Genomic DNA, 23408 nt, shown 5'->3' with positions numbered 1-23408 from the left:
TCTGAGGACTCAGAATCTGAGGGATGGGGCCCCTTCCTTGCAGGGGATGGCACTGCCTGTTCCTCAAAGATGTGGCCTTATCAGGAGAGTGGACAAGGAAAAGAAAGAAGGAGCTGACAGAGTAAGAGGAGAGAGAGCAGGAGCTGGAGGTGGGGGGGTGAAGCGGAAGGTGGGGGGAGAATTCTCTTTTGTCAAACACAGGAATGGGGCAGAGGACCCCCTGAGGAAAGAGGAGGGGAAACAGCTGGACATCAGAAGGAATGAGAAGTCTGATTGGTCGCAGGCCTGGCCAACTCCTTGCCCTCCCCCGGGCACCACTGTCTAACCCAAGCCCCAGTTCAGACAGCCTCCACCAGAGTCCCCACCTTTCTGGAAGCTGCAGGGCTCTCCATCCAGGATCCAGAAGCATTGAAGGGGTAAGGCTCAAGGTTGAGGCCTCTGGCCATCGGTGTGCAAATGAGGGCAAAGTGTTTGGCTGGGGCAGGGATTGGGAAGGGAAAATGAAGAGAGTTTAGGCCTCTGGCCAAAGAAGTTGGACAAGACTTTTGGGTGGGCACTAAACTGTCTTAGAAATTTTTTTTTTGAGATTATGTAATTCGTTTGGGGTGAGGTATGGGAGGTAAGGTGAAGAAACACCTCTTGCTACTGCTAGAGGCTTGCCCCCTTGCCCAGCTAAAATTAAGAAAGGGTGGGGAGGTTAACTGGGCATGGTAACACACGCCTGTAGTCCCAGCTACTTGGGAGGCTGAGGCAGGAGGACTGCCTGAGCCCAGGAGGTTAAGGCTTCAGTGAGCTGAGATCATGCCATAACACTCCAGGCTGGGCAACAGAGTGACACCGTCTTAAAAATAGAAAATAAAATAAAAATTAAAAGATAAAAAAAATTTTAAAAGAAAGAAAGGGGGAGAGTCTACTAGAAACTTGTGCAGCTAGCTTTGGGGAGGGCTGTGTTAAGCCTACACTGGGTATGACTGTTGTATACACTTATGCCTGGATACAACACCACACCACATGCATTTCCTGACCCGTCTATACATATACGAACTACATGAACATTTGTACTCACATGCATATCACATACATACGCAGGCATCTGTGTGCACACACACACAAATATACACAGGTATCTAAGGAAATTTCCAGATGCGTACACACTCATGCAATCACACACAAAGAACTCTTGTATCTGTAATAAACTGTTTCTAAAAAGCTGCATTTAGAAGTATATTTCATAAACTAACATTCTTTTTTACATTGTATGTTTCATTGTAAGTCCATGTCTCCTAAAGAGACTAGGTGCTCCTAGGAAGGGCTGTGCCTCATTCATTCTGTACCCACAGAGACAAGTCCTGTGCCTGGAACTCAATAGACACCCATAAATGTTTGTTGAGCAAATGCATGAATGGATGATCTTTATAAAAAACCACAAGAGTCAACTGGGCGCGGTGGCTCACACCTGTAATTCCAGCACTTTGGGAAGCCAGGGTGGGTGGATCACCTAAGGTCAGGAGTTCGAGACCAGCCTGGCCAATATGGTGAAACCCCTTCTCTACTAAAAATACAAAAATTAGCCAGGCATGGTGGGTGCCTGTAATCCCAGCTACTCAGGAGGCTGAGGCAGGAGATTCGCTTGAACCCAGAAGGCGGAGGTTGCAGTGAGCCAAGATCGCACCACTGCACTCCAGCCCGGGAAACAAGAATGAAACTTCGTCTCAAAAAAACAAACAAACAAAAAGACCCCATAAGATTCTTTGATGTTGACATTCTCTAAATCGAGCTTAGTGACTAGCAGTCATGTTCTGAGCATGGGGTTGTTTAAGAGAGGACATCTGTGTGCATGCACCAGTGTGTGCCTCGTTTGTAAACAAGGGGACTCTTGTGAATGTGTCTGTGTTGAGATGTGTCTGCACATGCCTCTGTGAGTGAATATCAGTGTTTGGGTGAGCGTGTAAAAACACTCAAGTGGGGCGGTGGAGGGAGGGGGCTGCTAGGAGATACCCCCCAAGACATAGTCCCAGCTGGTAGGGAATTTGTGCATGTGATGAGAGCACTGAGTCTGCAAGTGTGGGGGTGGGAAGTGGAGTAAATCTGCGAGCCATTCCCACAACCCTCTGGAGAGCCTGTCCCTCAGATCGCTGCCCTTCCTCGTGCCCACTTGGCAGGACCAGCCGCTGAAGGGATTCTCAGTCCCATCTGACTCCCCATGAGGCTCCTGGCTTTCCTGAGTCTGCTGGCCTTGGTGCTGCAGGAGACAGGGACAGCTTCTCTCCCAAGGAAGGAGAGGAAGAGGAGAGAGGAGCAGATGCCCAGGGAAGGCGATTCCTTTGAAGTTCTGCCTCTGCGGAATGATGTCCTGAACCCAGACAACTATGGTGAAGTCATTGACCTGAGCAACTATGAGGAGCTCACAGATTATGGGGACCAACTCCCCGAGGTGAGGGACACAGCAGACCAACTACATTCCCTGCATGACACTGGGAGTCAGAGGCCAGGGCCCTCCCACCTGCCCCAAAGTGCAGGTGTCTCCAGCCTCCACCTCTTTCTCTGTGAGGTGGAAATTCTTATCCCTCCATAGGGACTTGTCACTTAGATGATACTAAGAAACAGGACACAAACCTGGGACTTCTCCTTCTTCAAAAGTCATACTTGCCTCCCCCTGCCAAAGCTATGTCTCACTGGGGGAGGGGTTCGCAATGTCCTCATCATATTCTCTAGGAAATAAAAGTGCCACATCCCCCATCTCTTTTCTGAAACTGTCCTCCAGTCTGAAGTTCTTTCCCAGGCCCTCTTGGCCTTCACTGCAGCAGCGTGGGGTGCAAGCCCAGAAGTCCCTACTCGATTGTGCGTGAGCCTGGTCGGTGTGGAGCAGGGGAAGAGTGCCGGCCTGGGAAATCGGGAGAGCAGGTTCTGTCTCTGCCTTGACCACCTGCTGGCTCTTTGATCCTCATCCCTCTCCTCTCTGGGCCCCAGTTTCTTCATCCATAGGATGGACATGCTGGACCTGATGCTCTGTCAGGTCCCCTTTTTGCACAGTCTTTCTGCTATCCTTCCCTCCTCCTCCTCCACAGTGACTCTTTGCTGGTTTGAAATCCATCACTGAGGTTCCCAGAGTCCAAAGTTAAGTCCCTTTTTTGCAAAAGCTGGGCTACTGTGTACTCTGTGCTACATCTCCAGGTTAAGATGACTAGCCTCGCTCCTGCAACCAGCATCAGTCCCGCCAAGAGCACTACGGCTCCAGGGACACCCTCATCAAACCCCACGATGACCAGACCTACTACAGCAGGGCTGCTACTGAGTTCCCAGCCCAACCATGGTAAGTGCACAGTCACATGGTCGCAATATCCCTAGGTCATAGGCCAAGCAGCTGTGACCCAGCACCAGGGGGTACCAAAGTGGAACGTGATTGGGGTTGGGGCATGGAGGGTCAGGGCTACCCTTACTAGCAGGGAGAGAAGGGGAAATAGCCACAGTAAGAACAGGAAAAAAGAATTCAAAGACAGGCACTGGCTGTCCCTGATACTTTTGCCTGAATGTACAAGTTGAGTAAGAAGCAAAGAAAGGCAAGAACTCCCTTATGCCCTAGCAAAGCCACCCTGCCTTAATTAATAGCATGACGGGGGAAGCAGGTTGAGTGGTAATTAGATTACAGACAATTAAAAGCCTGTAGAGAAGAATAACTAACTTTGTGGCTGTCACTTGGCATGGGAGCAAATGAAGCAGTCACACTGCTTTTCAGCTTCAAAGTCCCTCCTCAGCAGCTCTCTTTCCTTCCCTGATGCCCTCCCGGAGGCTGCGGCTGGCATCCCTGGCAGTGAGGCCTCAGCAATCTGCTGGAAATCAGAAGTGGGCAGAGGAGGGGTGAAGTTCATTCTGGACCTGCTTGCCCGCAGTTTCCCTGTTCTCTTCTTGGGATGTTTGCCTTGGGTGGACCTGGAGTATTGGGGCATTGGCAGGAAAACCATTCAGTCAGGAATCCATGACCTCTCAGAGCTACAGTCTCAGGCTTAAAGAGGCCATAAAGGGCCTCAGCTGAATCCACCATTCAAAGCCTCAGGATAAGAAAGATGCTGGGGCCCCTCTGCTCTACCCACTCCTGCTGGTCACTGCTGGCAGAGAAGAGCTCCTTAATCTGGGGGCTGTGTCACTGCTACCAGAGTTATTCCTTGAGTTGAGCTAAACTGGTCTCTCAGTAATCTCTGTGCCTTGTGATAGCAAGTGACAGAAACCACCTGCGCTATTCAGTTGTACGATCCAATAAAGTCTCCCCAACTACTTGGGGTGGCTGACCTGGCCTAACCTCATGACCCGTGGGTACAGAGACAGGGTCATGGACAGAACAGGAGAGGGCTGCTTCCCAAAGAAAAATTAGCATGCTGATGCCATAAGAAGGGGAAGTGGTTGCTGGGTAGGCACTGTACTCCACCTTGGTTCTATTGTGCTTCTTGGAGCCACACAGAACATGTCTAATTTCTCTTCCCCAAGGCAGATGGCAGAGCCAGCAACCACTGGCCATCCCACTTAATTCTGGCTTTACTTTTTGGGACCAGAGAGGAATCCTGTGGAAAAGAGACCAAGGGATTTCCTAGAAACACCCACATAGGCCCAGGAAAATGTACACAGAACCAGGGTCTGCTGAAAGTATAAAAGGGCTTGGGCTGGGTAGTAACTGAGGATGGACCTGCCTCTCTGGGGTAGAGGATAGAGTGACAGGGGAGCAGACAACAGCACTGTGTACATGGTGCCCATCAGTTCTGGGCAGCAACCCATAGGCTATCAAAAAGGCACAGATGGCCATGGTTCAGACACTCCCTGGGGCGAGGGCCATTGGCCCCAGAGGCTAAAGGGATCTCCCTTTGTTCTGTCTTCCACCTGGGCCAGGTCTGCCCACCTGCCTGGTCTGCGTGTGCCTCGGTTCCTCTGTGTATTGCGATGACATTGACCTAGAGGACATTCCTCCTCTTCCTCGGAGGACTGCCTACCTGTATGCACGCTTCAACCGCATCAGCCGTATCAGGGCCGAAGACTTCAAAGGGCTGAGTATGTAATGCCCTGGGAAAAGAGGAGTGGGGGCAGGCATATGCAGCCACCCTGCCACTAGGACAGTCACCAACACTGTGTTAGTGCCCCCCCATGTTAGCTCTTTCCTGTTGGCTCTCAGTCCCTCCAGCTGTCAAAGGGAAATAGCCCGAAGTCTCTAGAAGTCCCTTCCTTGAAGTATTTAGATGGTGGAAGGGACCTGTTTTTATTTGTTCTCCAAAAAGGTCTGGGAAGCTGGGAGGGGAGGGTATGATCTGCCAACATCTTCAGGATGTCCCAGCAGTGACAGCTGTGTGATCAGCTGGCCTCTGGGCAGGACAGTCTTAAATCTACTCTCCATGGCACTGATGCTGTTTACATGGTTGTTTGTGTGCTTTTAGCTTCTTTATGCCTTATGCCCTGCTTGAGACAGGAGACCTGGGCTCTGATCCAAATTCTACCACTAATTACCCAGAGCCTTTCCAGGCCTCACTGCCCTTTTGTTTAGACTCACAAGTGGAGGTGAGGTGGATCCAGGGATTCCTGGGCCTCTTTGTTCTTGCTTTCAAGAGGCTTCTTCTAAAGGATGCAAGATGGGCGGCCACTGCACAGGACAAAACTCCAGGGAGGGGCACTGAGGCATCCGAGGGCTTTTCCAAGGAGTCCTGGTTTATGTTATTTCCTCTGGTTTGGGCCTAGTGCAGGTGGAGAGCTGGTTAGAATCCCCTCATCTTGAGAGGGATGGAGCAAGGTGTGGAGACAGCTCCAACCTGGACAAGGAAAGACAGTGTGTTCTGGTTTCTCTCTTTGTTCTCCCCTAACCTCTCTCAGCAAAGTTGAAGAGGATTGACCTCTCCAACAACCTCATTTCCTCCATCGATAATGATGCCTTCCGCCTGCTACATGCCCTCCAGGACCTCATCCTCCCAGAGAACCAGTTGGAAGCTCTGCCCGTGCTGCCCAGTGGCATTGAGTTCCTGGATGTCCGCCTAAATCGGCTCCAGAGCTCGGGGATACAGCCTGCAGCCTTCAGGGTGAGTCAAGGCCTTAGACCCACTATCTATCACCTCCACCACCCACCTCCACTACCACCCACCTCCACCACCTACCTCCACCACTCACCTCCACCACCACCCACCTCCACCACCTACCTCCACCACTCACCTCTACCACCACCTACCTCCACCACCACCTGCCTCCACCACTCACCTCCACCACCACCCACCTCCACCACCACCCACCTCCACCACCTACCTCCACCACTCACCTCTACCACCACCCACCTCTACCACCACCCACCTCCACCACCTACCTCCACCACCTACCTCCACCACTCACCTCCACCACCACCCACCTCCACCACCACCCATCTCCACCACCACCCACGTCCACCACCACCCACCTCCACCACCACCCATCTCCACCACCACCCACCTCCACCACCACCCACCTCCACCACCCACCTCTACCACCACCCACCTCCACCACCACCCACCTCCACCACCACCCACCTCCACCACCTACCTCCACCACTCACCTCTACCACCACCCACCTCTACCACCACCCACCTCCACCACCTACCTCCACCACCTACCTCCACCACTCACCTCCACCACCACCCACCTCCACCACCACCCATCTCCACCACCACCCACCTCCACCACCACCCACCTCCACCACCACCCACCTCCACCACCACCCACCTCCACCACCACCCACCTCCACCACCTACCTCCACCACCACTCACCTCCACCACCACCCACCTCCACCACCTACCTCCACCACTCACCTCCACCACCACCCACCTCCACCACCACCCACCTCCACCACCTACCTCTACCACTCACCTCCACCACCACCCACCTCCACCTCTACCACCCACCTCCACCACTATCACCCACCTCTACCACCACCCACTTCCACATCTACCACCCACCTACCACCGCCACCACCACCACCTACCTCCACCACAACCACCTCCACCTCTACCACCCACCTCCACCTTCAGCACCAACCCCACCCCTACCACCACCCACCACCACCACCACCCACCTACACCACCTACCACTACCACCACTACCTACCTCCATCACCTACCACCACCACCATCACCACCCACCTCCACCTCCACCACACACCTCCACCACCTATCACCGCCACCACCACCACCTACCTCCACCACCACCCACCTCCACCTCTACCACCCACCTCCACCTCCAGCACCCACCTCCACCCCTACCACCACCCACCACCACCACCCACCTCCACCCACCTCCACCTCTACCACCCACCTCCACCTCCAGCACCCACCTCCACCCCTACCACCACCCACCACCACCACCACCCACCTCCACCACCTACCACCACCACCACTACATACCTCCATCACCTACCACCACCACCACCACCACCCACCTCCACCTCCACCACACACCTCCACCACCTATCACCGCCACCACCACCACCTACCTCCACCACCACCCACCTCCACCTCTACCACCCACCTCCACCTCCAGCACCCACCTCCACCCCTACCACCACCCACCACCACCACCACCCACCTCCACCACCTACCACCACCACCACTACATACCTCCATCACCTACCACCACCACCACCACCACCCACCTCCACCTCCACCACACACCTCCACCACCTATCACCGCCACCACCACCACCTACCTCCACAACCACCCACCTCCACCTCTACCACCCACCTCCACCTCCAGCACCCACCTCCACCCCTACCACCACCCACCACCACCACCACCCACCTCCATCACCTACCACCACCACCACCTACCTCCACCACCACCTACCTCCACCACCACCACCCACCTCCACCACCACCACCACCCACCTCCACCACCACCACCACCACCACCACCTCCACCACCACCACCACCCACCTCCACCACCTACCACCACCACCACCACCACCTACCTCCACCACCACCACCCACCTCCACCACCACCACCACCCACCTCCACCACCTACCACCACCACCACCACCCACCTCCACCACCACCACCACCCACCTCCACCACCTACCACCACCACCACCACCCACCTCCACCACCACCACCACCCACCTCCACCACCTACCACCACCACCACCACCCACCTCCACCACCTACCACCGCCACCACCACCTACCTCCACCTCCACCACCACCACCCACTTCCACCACCTACCACCACCACCACCACCTACCTCCACCACCACCACCCACCTCCACCTCCACCACCTACCTCCACCACCACCACCACCACCACCTACCTCCACCACCACCTACCACCCACCTCCACACACCACCACCCACCTCCACAAACCACCACCCACTTCCACCTCCACCACCCACCTCCACCACCACCACCCACCTCCACCACCACCACCCACCTGCACCTCTACCACCCACCTCCACCTCTATCACCACCCACCTCCACCTCTGCCACCTCTACCACCCACCTGCACCTCCACCTCCACCACCATCACCTGCTTCCACTGCCACCACCACCACCCACCTCCACTCCTACCACCCATATCCACCACCACCACCCACCTGCACCACCCACCTGTACCGCCCACCTGCACTCCCACCACGCACCTCCACCACCACCACCCACTGTTTTCATCCTTTTCAATTTGCCATTTATTGATTCTTTCAGTTGCAAGAAACTGATTCTGACCCAAGAAAAGGCCATCCCAAGAACCTCCATGAATGGAAACAGTACTATCAGGCCTCATGGGCCTGTTACTGGCTGAGCATCCCTAACCTGAAATCCAGAATCCAAAAGGCTCCAATAAGCATTTCTTTTGAGCACTTTGTTGATGCTCAAAAAGTTTTGGGTTTTGGAGCATTTTGGATTTTGGATATTCAGATTTGGGATACTCAACCTGTACTGGGAATGGGGGTTCAGAAGTCCAGGTGGACAACTCTCTCTCCCTCTTTGGGACACACAGCCTCTTGTCTTGGCTTCTTTCTGTGCATCTGCTCAATTCACCTGTTTGCTCACCAGCATCCTCTGCACACTCACAGGTTCTGCTCCCTGAAAACATACACGTGAGTTTGGCTTGGAATAGTGCTGATTCTGGCCCTAATTCTACGTATCCTTTTATTTCCAAAACCCTTCAGTAAGTGACTGATGAATCGTTGTCTTTCTATGATCAAATACTCAAGAGAGGCTTTTGTTGTTGTTGTTTTGAGACAGATCTGGCTCTGTCGCCCAGGCTGGAATGCAGTGTGGCATGATCTCGGCTCACTGCAACCTCTGCCTCCCATGTTCAAGCAATTCTCCTGCCTCGGCCTCCTGAGTAGCTGGGATTACAGGCATGCACCACCATGCCCGGCTAGTTTTTGTATTTTTAGTAGAGATGGGGTTTCACCATGTTGGCCAGGCTGGTCTCGAACTCCTGACCTCAGGTGATCTGCCCACCTTGGCCTCCCGAAGAGCTGGGATGGCAGGCGTGAGCCACTGTGCCTGTCCAAGAGAGACTATTTGATTGGTCATTGGCTGGCCAGTTTTGATGGGAAGGGCTAAGTTGTATGACACAAATATGCCCACTGGGGCAGCCCATTCAATAGGGCTAGGAAGAGCCCTGGGTGTGTTCGCCCATGTGCTGTCTCTCTTTCTCTCTCTGTCTCTCAAGTAGTAGAATCAATTACACAATCTAATTCCTATTTAGAAGCATCAAATAAACCAAATTAGACTTGCATTTTTGAAATAGGATGAGAGCACAGAGGCACACCTGCTCGCCCTCTTGCCCTGCCCTCCCCAGTGCCTTCCACCCTCTCAGCCTTCTCCTGTCTGCAGTGGTCTTTGAGGGAGTTTTACAGAACAGCGTCACTACCACTGTTGTGGTGGAAGAGCACTAGACTGGGAATCAGAAGCCGGCCACGTGACCCCGGGCCTCAGTTTTTTGGTCTCAAAGAACGGGATTGCATGATCCCTGAAGTTCCCCACTGCTCAGCCTCAGCAACATGCCAGCTGTCTCCATATTAGGAGGTGCTGCTTTGCCTTGACTCAGAGCTGTTTTCTCAGCCCAGGATAAGGCCTGGGCTTTGGAGCCACAGAGACCTGGGTTTGTGCGAGAGTCACCTGACCTCTCTGACCTTGTTTTCTCATCTGCAAAATGAGGGTAATAATACCTGCTTGACACAGCTGCTGGAGGGTTAAATAAGATAGCATTTTACAAAGAGAACAGGAGGGTTAGATACGCATAGTAGATGCTCCATAAATGGTAACTATCATTTTTATTTGCTCCCTGAGCCCTGCTGAAGGCTTGTCTCTTCCCAAACCTTTCTCTGATTAACACTGTCTAATTCTGAGAGCACGGTCCCATGCACACACTGTGTACCTCTCTGTGCCTGAGGTTCTCATTCTGCTGGTCTGGCTGTCTCCCGAGTGTCTGCTCTGTACCTGCTCCTCACCCAGAGCATGGACGATAAACAGAGCATGGAGGATGGAAGTTAGATACCAGGGAGCAGGTCATGCCAGTGAGAGGCATGAGGCTTAGGCAGCTGTGGGGTCTCCTTTATTGGAGGGTTTATTGGAGACATTGATTGGGAGGTCTTGTTTAGATAATTGTCCGTGGCCCCAGGTTTAGCATTTGGAGACTTGTTATTGGGGAAAGTCCCTTCTGATAGCAGAGAAGTTGAGGCAGAGCGGAAATGTCCCCTGGTCCTCCCTTCTACCCTGTCCCTGCCCCTCCCCTGCACTACCCAGTGTCATTACCAGCTGATTAGCTCTTTCCTACTTCAGTGGCTGGCACCTCAATGGTAGCAGCTTTCCTCCTGCATCCAGTTGGAGTTAGTGTCTGTAAGATCCTTAAAGACCTGGGCAACCCCTGTGGCACCCAGCACAGAGCCTGGCGCATGGCTGAGGCTAAGTGAGCCCTGAGTGAACAAATGGGGCCACCTGTCTCTGGTCTCATAGCCCTCCTCACTGCCAGGGTCCAACAGGACCCACCAGCCTCCTACACTCTTTGCTTTCTCCACAGGCAATGGAGAAGCTTCAGTTCCTTTACCTGTCAGACAACCTGCTGGATTCTATCCCGGGGCCTTTGCCCCTGAGCCTGCGCTCTGTACACCTGCAGGTAAGGAGCCCCACCCAGAGCAAGGGTGATAAACAGCATGGAGGATGGAAGTTAGATACCAGGAGCAGGTCGTGGCAGAGAGAGGCATGAGGCTTAGGCAGCTGTGGGGTCTCCTTGATTGGAGGGTTTATTGGAGACAAGGATTGGGAGGTCTTGTCTAAATAGTTGTCCATGACCCCAGTTTGATTTTCTCCATTTTTTCTTTTTAAAACACTTTCTCTCCCTCCACCGTTTTATTTTATCTCACCCAACTGCTTTTCCTTCTCTCTTTTTCCTACCCTCTGTCTCTTTCCTTCCCTTCAGTCCTTCCCTCCTTCCTCTCTCCCCTTCTCTTCCTCTTCATCTGTGCCCTCTCTCTCCATCCATCCCCCCTGGGGCTCCTCTTCTCACCCTTGTTGTGTGGCTTTGGCCCTAGATGCTTCAGTTTCTCCCGTTGCACCAGAGCAGGCAGAGCTGGTAGGGACAGCTGATGTGAGCCTTTGGTGCTGCTTAAGGGGCAGAGCCTCTTGGTGAGGCTCAGCTGGTATGTGTTCTTCCCAGAATAACCTGATAGAGACCATGCAGAGAGACGTCTTCTGTGACCCCGAGGAGCACAAACACACCCGCAGGCAGCTGGAAGACATCCGCCTGGATGGCAACCCCATCAACCTCAGCCTCTTCCCCAGCGCCTACTTCTGCCTGCCTCGGCTCCCCATCGGCCGCTTCACCTAGCTCGGAGCCCTTCCACTCCTCCCAGGTAAGAGCCCTCCAAGGACCACGCAGGCATGGGCCTCCAGCCATAAAGCCCAATTCCTTATCTTTAAACAGTGATCTTTAGCCCAGGCATTAATCAACCTCTCGATCCCTTGCAAAAATCACACACATGCACACGCATGCATACACACACACACTCATGTACTGAAATGTCTTTCAGTAGCCAAATTTGCATTTCTCCATCTTCTTTCCTTGACACTTATGGCTCCTGGCTCAGAAAATAGCAGTGTCTGCAGTGGAGCTCTTTTCCATATTCCCCATCTCTTGCACCCACAGAGAATGCCAAGAAAGCTGTGGGAGAGGAAGAGGGGGAGGAGGAAGAGAAGGAAGAAGTGGGGAAGAGGAGAGCAGTGATGTGCTGGGGCCAGCTCTTACTACTTGCAGGAACCGATTACTAAATTTTCCAGAATTTTGCAAGTCAGTTGTTAAACACAGCCATTATGAAAAATTAAATTATATAAACTCACAATTAAATATATTATATTGAAAACAAATGTAATAATTATTCAAAAATCATCATTTTTCAATTAGTTTACTATATTTCACTATTAACCGTGCCCTTGAAGTTATTTCTGTCCATGGTATCTGTATGGGGGAAACTCTAGATAATGGTGTGCTACTGGGCATCTCTTCCAGCTCCTCATTCAGTGACATCATATCGGTGGTTTAAAATGGGCCATGGTAGGGGTATTTACACTACAGAAATTGGTAAACACTACAAATTGGGATTTCCTTTTTTGAGAGCTGACTGTAAAATGTTTGCCTGCATACCACTGAGGAGAAAGAATAGCTACTTAAACCAGCTCCCCCTACCTGCACACCATCCTACTGGGGCTGAGGTAGGTAAGATTTCTATAGGGCATTCCTTCATTTCCTGCTCTTCTGAGGCCAGGGCCTCCTGTTAGATTTGGAGGGAGCCATTCATAAGGATGGAGAACTGACACGAATCTTCACCCAGATGCGCTTCTTGTAGCACTTACCTACTCCCTGGCTCGCTGGCCAGTCTCTTGAGCGTGGTTGGCTCAGCCAGCTGGGCTGGTTCCTGGCCACTGGGGTTTCCATCCTTCCCATTCGCTCCTGCATGTTCGACCACCAGAGGGCAGCCTTGTGCAAAGATAAATACAAATAGCAATTACTTACCTTCTGTCTTTTGGATCCTGGGCAGGGGCTACTATGCTGGAAGGATGGGAAGAAGGGCAACTATCATGTAGCCAATGATTTGTTCCTTGAGTTAGAAGGGAGAGGAGGAGATGCCACCCTTCTCCTGACGGTTATAAGGAGGCTTTGGGCAAGGGGTATGTGATGGACGGGCTGTTGGCCTCAGGCCTCATGCTAAGGCATGAGAGAGGGATGAGGCAGGGAATTCACTTACTCACGCAGGAGGATCTTATGGAGCACCCACTGCTACGTGGTGATAAGATGGTACGCAACAGAAACATATTCCTTTTCCTCAGAGAGCTTAGAATTTAGTGCAAAAGACAGGTGTGAAACAAATAAGCACACCAATAACCATGCTATTCAACTCATAAAAGTGCTGTAAAGGGTATGTAGAGAATGCTATGAATGCTTACAAGAGGAGGACCCAACTTAGGGGTCCAGAAGATCTTGCACAACTGATGTTTAAGCTGAAACCCAAAGGAGTGGGAGTTAGCCAGGCAATGAGTTGCCAAGGAAACTATTCAAGGTCCCTGGTGGTCCCCGAGTCTGGAGGGACAGGTGTTTCTTGTGGGCCACGTGGAAAGGAATCCATGTATCTGCCTCCCCCCACCTCACTGTGCACTTGGATCCTCACGGCGGTCCTGTAAACAGCCAAGTCAGAAATTATTATTCACATTCTTCAGATGGAGAGATGGAGAACTAGAGACCAATCACTGACCCCAGTTCACACGGGTGACTCAGGATTGGACCAGGACTCAACACACAGGCTACAGACTGGCAGTGGGAAGTCTTGAAGGTGGTGGGAGGTGACTTCATGCCGTCATGGTACCTACCCTCACTCCCAGGGAATCTAGGATTCCAGCGCACCTGGCCCCAGGGAAGGACGGGGAAGGCAGTGAGCCAAGGGCCCCTTGACTTTCAGAGCAGCAGAGCTGTCACTGGCCCTTCCTCTCCTTTGCCTCCTCTTTCTGTCTTCCAAGAGTTTGTTACAGCGGAATCTCTCTCTGTCTCTCTCTCTCTGTGTGTGTGTGTGTGTGTTTTCTGTCTCTCTCTCCGTTTCTCTGTTTCATCCACCAATCCTATCCCCTTCCATATCCAATATCCCGTTCCATATCCTGCTTTATTGGATTATGACAAGGCCTAGGCATGCAACAGCTGAAAGCCTAAAGTTCTCCAAATGCAAGAGACCCTGGATTGAGGAATCCAATTTTCTTTTTCTTTTTTTTTTTTTTGAGATGGAGTTTCACTCTTGTTGCCCAGGGGGGAGTGCAATGGCGTGATCTTGGCTCATCACAATCTCTGCCTCCCGGATTCAAGCAATTCTCCTGCCTCAGCCTCCTGAGTAGCTGGGATTACAGGCATGCACCACCACACCTGGCTAATTTTGTATTTTAAGTAGAGACAGGGTTTCTCCATGTTGGTCAGGCTGGTCTCGAACTCCTGACCTCAAGTGATCTGCCCGCCTCGGCCTCCCAAAGTGTTGGAATTACAGGTGTGAGCCACCACTCCTGGCCGAGGAATCCAATTTTTTCAAAAATCTAATTTAAAAAAAAAAAGGTTTTCCAGAACTGGGGCTTTTGGGTACTGGAAGCCACATCATTCCCACATGCCTCTCGGTTACTGTTTGCTGAATACAGAAAGTCACCTGGCTCCTGCTCTATTGTGGGACAGGGGATCTAACAATCCCTGGACTCCTGGAGTTTGCCAGACCTATAATAGAAGCTTTTCTGTGCAACAACTCATTTAATTCCAGCAAAAACCCTAGTGAGTAGGGATGCTCATCTTCAGACCGCAGATGAAGAAACAGGCTTCTGAAAGGGGAGAGGCCCAAACCCAAACAGCAAGAGAGTGGCAGAGGTAGGATTCAATCCGGGGTCCATCCAGCCAGAGTCTGAAGTCCTGCTCTCTGCCACACTCCAATGCAGACACGATTTTCAAGTTCCAATTAAAGGAGGCCAGCTCCAGAGAGTTTCTTTCCCGAGGCCATTGCTGCTCCGGGAGGGGTTCCCCAAGGGCCGCTGCCTCTGCAGCTGTCTCTTGGCTAATCCCCCATTTTTGGCTAGGGAAGCCCAAGGAATAGAAAGAATGCCCTTGTTGTCTGTCTCCCTGAAGAAATTCTAAACAGAGCATCTGTCCCTCTGCACCAGGGAGGGAAGGAGGAAGAGAGAGATGGGGAGAGACAGAGAGAGAGAAACCCCACAGCTGTTCCTTCTCGATCTTGATGTGAACAGCTAGGCCTCCTGTTTCTCAGGTACCTAAAGGGGTTAGGGTTGGGCTACTGGCAGGGAAGGCAGACAGCACCTCTTTAGCCAGAGTGAGGCCCTCCTGTCTTGTAGAATGGTAAAGATGGAGAGAATGACACAGAGCAGATGCAAGCCAGCCCTGAGAGAGTACAAAGGAAGGGAGTGAGAGGAGGGGCTGTGGGGTCCAGCCAGGCATGGCAGCCAGCTTGAGGGCCTCATGCCAGCCGGCAGTCTAGGTTTGCATCAAATCCACCTCCTCCAACACCAGACTTTCCTAACCTCACTCATCCAGGTCCTTTGTGGCCCAGCAGCAACTCATATTTGACCTTGGCAAGGGCACTTGCTCTGGGCGGCACCCTGGTGACTATTCTGCCAGCTCTGTGTGAAGGGGAGTGCCTCCCTCCTCTGGGGCACCCTGTGGCCTTCAGGAGGGTCTTGCCCTAACCTGTCCTATGAGTATCAGCGGGAGGAGGTCAAGGGGAAGAGGCCAGGGCCCCTCCTCTCCGTGAGAGAAAGGATGAGTTTTCAATGACCTCCCCCTCTGCCTGCCCCATTCTCAGCTCCAGGGTCCTGTTTTTCCGAAGGTTACCCAGCAAGGCCTAGGGCCAGAGGAGGCTCGTGGAGAAGGGAGGGTGGGAGGGGCTGCTGGAGAGGCTGGAGCTAAGTCTGTTTTAGGAGCCAAGGCCATTTCCCCACCCTGACCTTGCCTGGACTCCCCTCCTGCTTCCTTTTCTCTTTTGTCTCTTCCCTGGGAATAGTAATCTCTTACATTTCTGCTGTCAGTTTGCACTTCAGCAAGCTCTTTTACATATGGGACCTAATTTGGCAGTCCTAACAACTCTGTGAGGAAGGAATTATTATCCCTGCTTTTACTGATGAAAATGAGAGGCTAAGTACTTTGTCCCAGAGAACGATGACTTAACATAAACAATCTATAACAGAAAAAGAAAGATGGGCATGGGGGTGGAGCTGCAGTGACAGCCATCACTTCTTGGGACTTCTTGTCAGAGAAATGGGAAATCCCATCTCCAGCTCCTGGAGCAGAGGATGGGTGCCCCTACCACGTCCCCCCAAAATGCTTTGAAAAGCAAGGACTCGGGAGGGCATCACCCAGGCTAGAAAAAGGGGGGCTGCCTATGGAGCTTGAGTCCAGGGCCTGCCCCCACCAGGATCAAGGCCTGTATCCTTAGGAAGCACATGAGGTAATGAAGGTCTCAGCTCAGGAGAACCTTGGGGCTCAAAGACACATGGCCCCCCATCTCTGCCGCACCCCTACATGCCTGTGTCTGTGTCCTCCTTCCTTCTGGCCAGGACAGAGGCAGACAGACCAGACGGGGAGGTGGCCCCGGCTCTCCCCGCCCCCTCCCTGTCTAGCTGCCTCTCAGCTTTCTCCTCCCACCTCACCCGCCCCTCCCCTCTCCCCCACACTAGACACCAGCTCAATTTTGTCTCTCCTCTCTCTCAAGGTCATCTCTTGGACCAGCGGGCATCACATTCTCCAGCAGGCGCCATCTCACACGCCTCCCTCCTGTGGCCGCCGGCAGCATGGACAAAGGTCTCCATGCAGGGGGAGGAGGCCTGCTTCTTTCCCCACAGCTCTCACGTCTCCCTTCTCCCTGCGGGTGACAAAGAAGCCCAAGGACCACCTCCTTCCTGCCTCATTGTAATAAAATTCCCCACACTGAGGCCTTCTTGTCTTGAACCTGGCCTGTCCAGCCCTTCCAGATATGGCCAAACCCATGGCCTGGATGGGCTTGTGTACTTCCTTTCAAACGAGCCCACACAGAACGCCTGCTCTCCCCTTCCTCCCCTCTGCACTCCTTCTGCCTCCTTTTTCTCTATTCTCCTTCTGTGCTCAGGCACCACAGCAAATAGCTTTTTGTTTCCTCCTGGCACTACCAGTCCCAGCCCTGCCTTCAGGAATTCTTTTCTCTCTCTCTCTCTTTTTTTAAAAGACTGGGTCTCACTAGGTTACCTAGGCTGGTTTTGAACTCTTGGGCTCAAATGTTCACCTGCCTTAGCCTCCTGAGTCGCTGGGGTTGCAGATGTGTGCCACTGTACCGACTCCAGAATTCTTTTCTTTTGTGTCTAACACACAGTTCAGACACAGGAGGGAGTGGAAGTGTTTCTTGTTATGGCACCTGTAGAGGAACTGTGATGCAAGGGAGTGAGCACTGGAATGAGAGTCTGAAGACCTGAGTTTGACTACCCTATATCCTGATCACACCAGCACCTCACTCTGTCCTGGCCCCTTGGAGTTCCCTCACTCCAAATCTGTTGCTCAAAGCATATCCAAGCCCAGGGGGTGTGGGGCCTATCCCTATCTTATTACATTTCTAGTCTAAGAACAAAGACCCAACCCTCTCCTACTGTTCCCAGTAGCACAGACTACCATTGACAAAGAGGTATCAAATGGTAAAGGAGAAAAGGAAGGAAGTACAGAAAATACAGACACACAATCAGTCTAGTCTCACAAGTTGAGCTTTCTGAGCCCAGATCAACTATACCATGGCTTTAAAGCTTGCTTAGCTGCAGGCCTTCCTGACCCTTCTCTAGTCCATGCAGAAGAGAGAATAATCCAAGCTTTTCACGCCCTTTCTGACCCATCCTGAAACCAAAGGTAACGACCTTTGAATTGCACGTTGTCCATAATCAGTGTCCCCCAAGGATCACTGGGCAGTCTTAGGAGAGGTGCTTCCTCCCACAGAGAGGCCCCCTGCCTCCCAGGACAGGCTCCTGGAGCCCAACACCTGTGAGAGCTGCAGCACCTCTCTTGGAGATCTAAGAAATCCCTGAAGGAGGCTCAGCACAGTGGCTCACGTCTGTAATCCCAGCACTTTGGGAGGCCGAGCAGACAGATCACAAGGTCAGGAGTTCGAGACCAGTCTGACCAACGTGGTGAAACCCCGTCTCTACTAAAAATACAAAAAATAGCCGGGTGTGGTGGTGTGCGCTATAATCCCAGCTACTCAGGAGGCTGAGGCAGGAGAATTGCTTGAACCTGGGAGGTGGAGGTTACAGTAAGCCGAGATTGCACCACTGCACTCCAGCCTGGTGACAGAGCGAGACTGTGTCTCAAAAAAAACAAAAAAAAAAAAAAAGAAAGAAAGAAATCCCTGAAGGAGCCATGTCCTGGGAGACAGGCAAGATGGCAGGTTTTAACCCTGCGGACATACAGTGGAAGATGAGCCTCTGCCCTTGAGGGAGTGTTGGAGGTGGAAGTGGGGGCATGAGAAATGGGGTGGGCAGAGAAGAGCAGGACCTCCCCCAGTGCCTGAGGTCCTTGGCTCTAAATAATCCTGAAAAATACTAGCCCAGAAAGATGCAAACAGCCCCGATGCTGGGAATGTTCTGCAAAATAGGAAGGTGTTAAGCAGTTACCCAGATGTTTCAAGCTAAAGCATCCTGCAGAGGAGGAGGAAAAAAAAAGTCATCTTTTGGGACTCAAGTCTTCCAAATCAGCTGTGTGCTTGGGTTGTAATCACCTTGCCAATGTAGATGCTGCTCCTTTGAAGAAGTCAGTCTGAAAATAGGGTCCTTCTTAATGTCAGCAGATCAGTACATTATTCCTGCAGAGATGATAGGAAATGAAGACAGGAAGCTGTCAGAAAGTCAATATTTCAAAGGACCAAAGAGGCCTCAGGGTCCTTTGGTCCATGCACCTGTGTCTAGGCAGGGCTTTACCTAGTGCAGATGGTGATCTTCTCTGGTTTACGCCAGGGCCAGAGGTGCAGGCTGCGGAAAGCACCTGCCACCATCTGTAGGACATCATGCTAGCCCTACACATTACGCACATCACCTGTTTCATCTCCATCGTAGCCTGATGAGGTGGGCGCTACCCCAATTTTATAGAAGGCAGACTTTGGGAGGCCGAGGCGGGCAGATCACCTAAGCTCAGGAGTTCGAGACCAGCCTGGCCAACATGGTGAAACCCTGTCTCTACTAAAAATACAAATATTAGGCAGGTGTAGTGGTGGGCACCTGTAATTCCAGCTACTCAGAAGGCTGAGGCAGGAGAATTGCTTGAACCCGGAAGGCGGAGCTTGCAGTGAGCCCAGATCGCGCCACTGCACTCCAGCCTGGGTGAGAGAGTGAGACTCCAACTCAAAAAAAAAAAAAAAAAAAAAGAAGGCAGAGAGGTTAACTTTTGGTCCAAGGTCACACGGTGAGGAGTAAGAGGCAGACTAGATATTCAAATTTGACCTGAGTGCAAAGCCTGCTGGCCCTCTGGCCTTGGAACTGCGTGTCTGACACACCTGCTAAATCCATCTTGCCTCACTCACACTTCCTTGCTCATAGAACATACCCAATAAACCTTGTGCCAAGCCAGCTCGCTCCACGGCACGGTGGGGAGGCAGACCTGCTACAGAAATCTGACCATGTAAATGGCTCCTTTTCTACCCCTCCTCTCCTGATGTTCCTAGTGGTGGCCCCTGCACACCTGGCTTTGTCCTCTAAGCCTCACCAGTCTGGATCTCCCTTCCCACACCCCCTCCCTTCCTATCTATTGTCTCTGAGCCCAACTTCTTGGCTCCTGTGCTCCTATTCATGGGATTTCTTTCCGCTTCTGTAACCCTGAGTACAATAGGCTCCTTCCTGCTTATTGGTAAACAGAGTCACAACAAGCCCGAGTGTGTTCTAGGCTAGGTTTGAGCTCTTGATCGAGCCTCTCTCTCAGACTTTTGTCCCAGTTTTTTTTTTTTTTTTCTAATGGGGACATGAACTCCTAGAGAGGTGGCCTGGCATGCCCCTGCCTCTCTGCTGCTCCTCTCCATTCTAGAGCATTACAGTTTGAGAGGGTACAGCACCAAACTTACTGCCTCATTACTTCCATGAAGTCCAGGAACTGCCCACTTACCTCCTGTCTGGAATACCGGAAGAGAAGTGGGAAGGGGAAAGTGTTTGTTTGTTTGTTGCCATCACCAAGCAAGTTCCCACCACCCCACTCCCCAGGGGTGGGTGGTGTTGTCCAAGTAACTTCTATGACAGCCTGCAAAGAAAGAGAAATAGACAATGTGGGGACATCAACACCCCAGAAGCAAGAGCACACACCCCACCCGGAATAGAGCAGGCAGCCACAGCTCCTACATCTCAGGGGCTGACGGGGATGTCCTAACTCTTAACCAAGGAGGTCCCCGGTCTCCCGTAAATCCTGAGTCTCAGTTTCCTGAGCAGGGTAGAGAAGGAACCCTTGAGTGTGCAAGGCCCCGTCGACAAAGAGATTTACACAGATCCAGGCCCTGCCTCAATCTTACCCACCTTTAGTGTCCTTCATTCATTTTGTTTTAATGATTCTTTATTAAGTGCTGAGCACCAGGGTCAGCATAGTAATAAAGACAGACAAGGTCCCTGGCCTCAGGGAGACAGGCAGGAACAGAATAAACAAATAATAACAGATAAATGATACAATTCAGACAGGGACAGGTGCTAGATGACAACAAAAGGAAGTGAACATGGCAGTGACTGGTAGTGGAGGCCAGTGACAGGAGATAGGGCAGTCAAGGAAGGCCTCCTGGGGGTGGTGATGGTTGACCTGAGACCTCTGTGATGAGAAGGCAGCAGCCATGCAAAATGTGAGGGGAACGTTTTCCAGGCAGTGGGAACAGAAGGCGAAAAGCACAAAGGAGAGAGGAGCCCATGTGAGCAGCAGAGAAGGCTTGGGGTGCGGTCAGAGGCGGCAGGGTCCTGGATAGGAAAGCCTCCGAGGATTCTATTGTGAGTGCACGGGATCCTTCTCTGAGAAACCCACACCCCTTGCCGCCTTCTCTGCCTGTTAGTCATGCTGAAAGCACGAGGCAGGAGGGAAAGGCAGCATGATTCACAGACTGGAGGGTGACAGTGACCAGAGCAAGTTTAACCTTTTAAAGAGGAAGGATCTGTTGCTTGGCTACCAGGCAACAAGGTAACGAGTGGAAATGGGGAACAGAAATGGAGAAAGAAGAGAGACCTAGAAGAGGGGCGGTGGGGAAAGGGCAGGAACCCCTCATGGGCTAGAGCCTGCAGAGGGAGGGAGAATGTGAGCAGCTTCCAGGAGGTGTGGGGCTTTGAAGAAAGGAACAGAGAGCATTTGAAGGAAGTGTGGGTGTAATGCAGGCCACCGTCTCCAGAAGACTCAGGCAGGTGCTTCACTGTGTCTTAAAGCTTTTAGAGTCAGATACTGGGTTCTTTAGGGTGTGTCTCCAGCTTGAAGTGTGCCTCACAGTAGACGCAGGAAGGCCTTGTTTGATTTGGGTTACAGGAGAAGCAGAGGCCCCTGTCTGGGGCTGCACTGTGGAGACTGGAATTTGGGTAGAAGGGGCCACTGCTCCCGCTTGGATACTAACCAGCTGTGTGGCCTCAGGCATGTCTGCTTTCTTCTATTCCCTCCTCTGGCCAACAGAAGAGAAGATTCAGTGATCTCCAAGGTGCAGTCTGCAGCTCCGTGATCTCACATGTTCTTTTGTTTTCTTAACAGGAAGGCTACTTAGAGAGGGGTCCCCACAAGGGATGAGGGACAAGTTGCCTAACCCTGTGGCAGACGGCTCTGCCTCTCTTCATGGTAAGAGAGGAAAGTTACAGGGGTATGCCTCCTGGCTCCCCGGCATCCACACGCTGCTCAGACCCAGCCACCCCAAAGACACCACACCTCCCTCAGGGATGGGGACTCCCAGGAGCCTCCCTCAGTTTCCAACTTTAGGTGCCAGGAATGGGGCTGGGTTTCCCCCACCCCCCAGAAAGGTAGAGAAAGGAGCCAAGTGACCCTGTAAACACGTCCCCAAGGAAGAAGGCTGCGACTTCGGCGGATGAAGCAGCCCCCTGGAAAAAGAAGAGCCCCAGGTGACTGTGGCCCTGAGAGCCAAGAGTTCAGCAGCCCTGTCCCTCTTCATGCTGTGGCTCAGGGCAGAGCCAAGCCCCAGGCCCTGCCCTGCCCTCTCCTTCCCCATCTCCTTCCCTCTAGCTTGGCGGCGGGGGCCTGGGGATAGCTTCTGAAACACGCTGCCTGCTTTCTCATGCGGGATAAATGCCTCCCTCCAGAACCTGCCCAGCTTTTCCACCGCATTAGTAATCAGCGCACAGAACAAGTGCTTTCTCTCCCTCTCCTCCCCCGCCTCTGTCTCTCTCTCTCTTTTTTTCTCTCCCCCAGCCCCCACTTCCTTTACGTACTCCTGCCTCCTCCCCACCTATCAGAGTCACTGCCACCTCCCGGGAAGCTGAGAGGGTTTATCATCAAATCAGGCTTTGTCATAAAGAAAACAGATTTATTTTCCTCGCTTTGAGAAGGTGCTGACAGGAGCAGCGAGGGAAGGGGTGTTTTGTATATTCAAAGCCTTTCTCCCCCTGCGGCTAAGTCTGGCACTATTTTCTAATTTACCTCAAATGCTGCTCCCCCAACCTGCCTCTCCATACGCCCACGCTTTCAACCCCTCCCTGTGAGCCTCTGCCCACCGGACCGGCTCACTTCTAGTCATTCCTTCATTCAATATATTTCCCTTGTTCAGGATGTAGAGGCCTTTCTTACGTGCCAGGGACTCCAGGTGCTGGAGATGTGAGACATACAGCAGGGCAAGGAGGTGGGGAGGGAGTTGCACAGGTACAGGAATAGAACATTAAAATACAAAGCAGTGGCCTGGAGCGGTGGCTCACGCCTGTAATCCCAGCACTTTGGGAGGCCAAGGCAGGTGGATTGCCTGAGGTCAGGAGTTTGAGACCAGCCTGGCCAACATGGTGAAACCCCGTCTCTACTAAAAATACAAAAATTAGCTGGGCATGGTGGCAAGCACCTGTAATCCCAGCTACTCAGAAGGCTGAGGTGGAAGAATCGCTTGAACCTGGAGAGGCAGAGGTTGCAGTGAGCCGAGAATACACCACTGCACTCCAGCCTGGGCAACAGAGTGAGACTCTGTCTCAAAAAATAAAATAAAATAAAAATAAAGCAGTAAGTGGGGACAGAGGCATGCACATGGCCAATGGCAGCACCAATGTGGAGCAGCCAGTTCATGAGGAGGCAAAGACCAAAGAAGGATCCTGAAAGCAGGGACGCTGGACCAGGACACCTAGGACTGGTGGAAGCTCCTGGGCATAGGGTGGGGGAAGGAAGGCACTCGGGGACCCTCAACAGAGGGAGCACTGTGCAGGCAGCAGCTGGCGCATGTGGCGTGA

General features: G+C 52.5%; 1 protein-coding gene and 1 long non-coding RNA gene across 4 annotated transcripts in view; one reads left to right on the top strand and one right to left on the bottom strand.

Moving 5' to 3' along the window:
• Positions 1-22621, bottom strand: part of LOC117976871 (uncharacterized) — a 38863-nt gene extending 16242 nt beyond the window's left edge. Inside the window, exons 1-4 of the long non-coding RNA XR_008624662.2 lie at positions 21593-22621; positions 20128-20259; positions 18755-18838; positions 12849-12972 (exon numbers count right to left, since the gene is read on the bottom strand). This is a non-coding gene — a long non-coding RNA (uncharacterized LOC117976871). The remainder of the gene's footprint in view (positions 1-12848; positions 12973-18754; positions 18839-20127; positions 20260-21592) is intronic.
• On the top strand, positions 9-16955 carry OPTC (opticin). 3 transcript variants are annotated; one of them, XM_008976600.3, is made up of 8 exons: positions 9-416; positions 2163-2434; positions 3175-3313; positions 4945-5037; positions 5848-6050; positions 11020-11115; positions 11656-11851; positions 16736-16955. In XM_008976600.3, the coding sequence occupies exons 2-7, from the start codon at positions 2204-2206 to the stop codon at positions 11824-11826; spliced, it is 933 nt and encodes a 310-aa protein (XP_008974848.1). In that variant the 5' UTR covers positions 9-416; positions 2163-2203; the 3' UTR covers positions 11827-11851; positions 16736-16955. The 3 variants fall into 3 exon arrangements, with proteins under 3 accessions (XP_008974848.1, XP_003823034.1, XP_063453962.1); XM_003822986.4 differs by having other exon boundaries at positions 4879-5037; XM_063597892.1 differs by lacking the exon at positions 16736-16955 and adding an exon at positions 12145-12293 and having other exon boundaries at positions 4879-5037.
• Positions 22622-23408: the final 787 nt, after the last annotated feature.

The sequence above is a fragment of the Pan paniscus genome, chromosome 1, assembly GCF_029289425.2.
Source record: "Pan paniscus chromosome 1, NHGRI_mPanPan1-v2.0_pri, whole genome shotgun sequence".
NCBI classification, from domain to species: Eukaryota; Metazoa; Chordata; class Mammalia; order Primates; family Hominidae; genus Pan; species Pan paniscus.
This window is presented reverse-complemented; position numbering and strand designations above follow the sequence as displayed.

Excerpts from the sequence above, each read along its gene's own strand:
- OPTC (XM_003822986.4), top strand. The coding sequence starts at position 2,204 with ATGAGGCTCCTGGCTTTCCTGAGTCTGCTGGCCTTGGTGCTGCAGGAG. Across the intron at positions 6,051-11,019 it reads TACAGCCTGCAGCCTTCAGG|GCAATGGAGAAGCTTCAGTT; the intron begins GTGAGTCAAGGC and ends CTTTCTCCACAG. Across the intron at positions 11,116-11,655 it reads TGCGCTCTGTACACCTGCAG|AATAACCTGATAGAGACCAT; the intron begins GTAAGGAGCCCC and ends TGTTCTTCCCAG.